Source organism: Aptenodytes forsteri, unplaced genomic scaffold (genome assembly GCF_000699145.1).
Source record: "Aptenodytes forsteri isolate BGI_AS27 unplaced genomic scaffold, ASM69914v1 Scaffold93, whole genome shotgun sequence".
NCBI lineage: Eukaryota > Metazoa > Chordata > Aves > Sphenisciformes > Spheniscidae > Aptenodytes > Aptenodytes forsteri.
This window is the reverse complement of record NW_008794665.1, coordinates 6,868,738-6,873,178: the sequence shown is the minus strand read 5'-3', so window position 1 is coordinate 6,873,178 and position 4,441 is coordinate 6,868,738. Positions and strand designations below refer to the sequence as shown.

The window sequence follows — 4,441 nt, the reverse complement described above, 5'->3', positions numbered from 1 at the left end:
GGTGTCAAAGGCTTTACTAAAGTCCAGGTAGACAACATGCACAGCCTTTCCCTCATCAATTAAGTGGATCACCTTGTCATAGAAGGAGATCAGGTTAGCCAAGCAGGAACTGCCTTTCATAAACCCAGGTGATCAGGCCCAGTCAGCATGGTTGTCCTGTATGTGCCGCCTGATGGCACTCAAGATGATCTGCTCCATAACCTTCCCTGGCACCGAGGTCAGCCCGACAGGCCTGCAGTTCCCCGGATTGTCCTTCCAGCCCTTCTCGTAGATAGGCATCACATTTGCTAACCTCCAGTCAGCTGGGACCTCCCCGGTTAGCCAGGACTGCTGATAAGGGATTGAAAGTGGCTTGGTGAGCACCTCCGCCAGCTCCCTCAGTACCCCTGGGTGGATGCCATCTGGCCCCATAGACTTGTGTGTGTCTAAGTGGTGTAGCAGGTCGCTAACCATTTCCCCTTGGATTATGGGGGCTCCATTCTGCTCCCCGTCCCTGTCTTCCAGCTCAGGGGGCTGGGTACCCCAAGAACAACTGGTCTCGAGTATACTTACACAATGAATACACATGTATATCATTAGTACAACATTCTCTCTGTCAAGATAGTTCCTTCTCAGTTTTGCATCATGTAGTCTTGAGTTGTTTGCTTTATCTTAAAATGCTTTTACTGTCACCTAACTACACTTCCGATCTCACTTTACTGTACTCAGGCTTAATTTTAGCAACAGTAGTCTTCTCTTCCCATCTTCAAAACCTTCTCCAGAGTATATCCATTAATGAATCACCGATTTTAAAATAACATGATTAAACCAAGAACCTACCCCATTTTTTCTTCAACATGGTCAGGCAGCACTCCTATTTTTGTATTTGATTGGAGCAGACACTTCTTTCTTCATTTGTGTAATATAAAAGCGATGCCAATTTGCAACAAATAATAAATACAAAACTAACTTAATACAGGTTACTATAACAAGGGTGCTTCTCATAGCATCAAAAATCCTGTCTGTAAGGACATACAGAATTTTCTTTTCTCAGATATTTCAGTTGTTTTAAAAATAATTAACCAGACACTGAAGTTTTCAAGTGGAAGAGTTATAATCACTTACCCCAATGTTAAAAGTCCCATTAAAATAGTCCAAATTTGCTTGAATGAACCAAATGTTGTTTAAACCTAGTTCATCACTTCTGTCTTTAGCACGCATCAGAGACAACTCCTTATTTTCTATGAGCACCACCTAGATTTCATATACAGGATAAAGTAAGGCAAATTAATACTGAGAAATCAAAGTACAACATTACCAACAAGCACAAAACTTTGTAGTTTAGTTGAGAAAACCTCTAAATTACTTGTGGCAGAGCTTGAGATCTCCAAAATGATTAGCAGGAAACCCAACAACAATGGAAGGCATTTAATACTTGCCAATATCAATGAAATACTTTATATTTTATGTTTTCCTATAACTTTTGTTTTCTCAGGCAATCACTGCACACATTTGAGATTATGCTAAAAATTTGCATGTTTCAAATCCAAGTCCTCTGCTGAGGCAATCGTGTCTTCATATTTATTCTCCCTACATGCACATCTTTTTAAGATGATTATGAAAGACCAAAAGCTCATACCGTCTGTACTTTATATTTAGAATTTACCTGACATGATGGCATCATGTGAGCAAGAACAATTCCAACATGGCCCTGTGAAAACAAAAACAAACAACAAAATCTGAATCGCTTTTCAGTGTCCCTGTTGTTGACTCATTACATGATAAGCACCCCCTAACCAGTGACAGAATCTTTGAAAGCAGCTAAAATTTCAGCATTTGTACTTTTGCTTTGCTTTGTGGCAGCAACCACCTAGAACTGCAAAGATGAAAGCTGAAAGAAATTGCATCATGTAAACAAAAATATACATTACCCCTCCACTGCAAAAATCCACAATCACATCTCCAGGCTTAGCAAGCTTTGTCACCGCTGCTACCAAATTATTCAATTGCTGCTGCTTCCTTAGAGCCCGGTCTCTAGACATCTTTCCTGAGGATGACAGAGAAAATGCCTAAGCAGTGATCAGCAGTTCTCAACATTGATAATTTTAAATGGGTAACAGCAAGGCATTGCAAATGAAATTTATGGCTAAGATTAAAAACTGGCTGGAACCCTTGGGCATCCAAATCCACTTTGAACTAAATTCACAAATATTTGGTAGAGCTTTCTCTATACCTTTAGCATATTTAAAACTTCACTTTCCAGCTGTTGCTGTCAATGTATCCTTAGGAACAGACTCGTATAAACTGGAAGCAATGTTAATATAAAGTAATCATATTGGTGTAAGCTCTAGCCTGATTATATTCCAAACCTGTGAATCATGCCCAGAAACACAGCTCAAACCCATTCACGGTAAGGTTGCCAAAATAAATCCCTATTTACTATATCTATATACTATCCTTAAGCATCTTGGTTTTAAAAGTTGCACTTTCTCCTGTAAATTTTCACTTTTCATAATAAGCAGCCCTGTTTATTTAAATGACTATGTGCAAGGAGGTCCTTCTCAAAGTGACTACTCCTGCATAGCAAAGTCTGGCTTTCCATCACATCTGTAACAGACACAGAAATGGAAAAACTATTAATTTCTTTCAAATGTGCTTGGTCAAGTCCAACATACAGTTGCTTCAGATATAATGAATTTGTTTAGTCAGCACTTACATATTTGTAAAGATGCATTTTGTCTCAGTTGGGCTAACAGAGTGCTGACAGACCTATTTAATACTCTTTTTGTTTGTTCAGAAAGCAGAGTTTGACGGAGATATTGACAGTAAAAACATTCACGAGCTCATCTTTACAATAAGACAAAACGTACTGAAACAACTCTGTTGAATGAGTTTTCATGAAGGAGGTTTAGGCGTACCAAAATCAGCGAATACAATGTTCTCTGAAATATGAACATATTCCCTACTTGGAGCACCGCATTATATTTGAGTCTGGGCACTCTCCAGTTTTGTATTAAAATCATTAACTTTGTCTATTAAAAAATACATTTTTCTCAGTACTGAGGAGTAGTTTAGAATAAAACCCACAAATAAAAACCACAAAACCCCCAAACCCAGAAGTTTCCTGGTTACTACAAAAGCAGTTCAATTATCATCATCATCATAAATTGCATTTATTATACAGTTTATTGTTTAAATCTCTATCCTGAAGATGTATTATTTTGTAGTATATTTTATTGTAAATAACATTTTGCTTTACAAATAATTCAACGAACTCATCGGATAAAATGATCACTACATCGCTCTAGGTAGAATGAGGAAAAAAAAATCACTTTTCAAGATATTACATTCTATACTGTCAGGGCAAAGAAAAGAGAAAAACTGACAACAGAAGGCAGAGGAAGTAGGGCAGAGTTCATGCTGCACAGTTATTGTGCAGAAACTCATTTAAAAAAACAGAGTAATGATGTTTTAAAAAAAATATTCCTAGGTGACTGCACTGCATGGTGACATATTAAAACATGTACTACTTCTTAATGGAAATTAAGAGATTGAACACAACCTCCTCACTCCTTATCAGCTTTGTAAGTATAAAATAGTACATTTTATAAAAATAAAGCCACTGTTACATTTCAAGCATTTTTTTACACTTTGTGAAAGTTACCATAAAGAAGAGTCCCAGAAAATTAAACTCTAGTGACAAAAATGTATACAAGGACTGTAGATATGAAACCTTTACCACATTATGTAAAATGATAAATACATTTTAAGGAATCATCTCTTTCACATGATTAGATCCTTGGAAAAAACTTTTATGAAAGACTATTCTGGAAACCCTAATTCCTTGTGTGCCAGATATCTATGTGAACTGCTCCATAGCTTGCCTCTAATTTTCATGCTTCCATTTGATAAACTAATGTTCAAATCTTCTCAACACCTACAGATCTAATTGAAGCCAATGGAAGATGCAGGCATTCCAGCATGTGCAAAATCAAGTGCTGTCGCAGTGTCTGAGCTAGAAATTCAGCTTGTGAGGTCAAACCTATAATTTGTTAGGTAGACAGGTATTGTGATATTAATACCTAGAACATCCTATGCTTAAAAAACCTGTCCTGGTTTCAGCAGGGATAGAGTTAATTTCCTTCCTAGTAGCTGCTACAGTGCTGTGTTTTGGATTTAGGAAGAGAACAAAGTTGATAAGGCAGGGATGTTTTGGTTGTTGCTAGGTAGTGCTTACACTGGCCAATGACTTTTTAGTTTTCCATGCTCTACCGACTGAGAAGGCTGGAGGTGCACAAGAAGCTGGGAGGGGGCACAGCCAAACTGGCCAAAGGGACATTCCATACCATGTGACATCATGCGCAGTACATAAACTGGGGAAAGCTGGCCAGGGAGGGGGGCCGCTGCTCGGGGACTGGCTGGGCATCGGTCGGCGGGTGGTGAGCAACTGCATCGTGCATCA

The 4,441-nt window shown here is 38.4% G+C and overlaps 1 protein-coding gene across 1 annotated transcript in view; it reads right to left on the bottom strand.

Annotated features, from left to right (window-relative positions):
* GSTCD (glutathione S-transferase C-terminal domain containing) overlaps positions 1–4,441 on the bottom strand; it is a 79,354-nt gene that overhangs the window by 17,260 nt on the left and 57,653 nt on the right. Inside the window, exons 6-8 of the mRNA XM_009273566.2 lie at positions 1,911–2,026; positions 1,646–1,690; positions 1,105–1,233 (exon numbers count right to left, since the gene is read on the bottom strand). Coding sequence (XP_009271841.1) covers positions 1,105–1,233; positions 1,646–1,690; positions 1,911–2,026 — 290 coding nt within the window. The remainder of the gene's footprint in view (positions 1–1,104; positions 1,234–1,645; positions 1,691–1,910; positions 2,027–4,441) is intronic.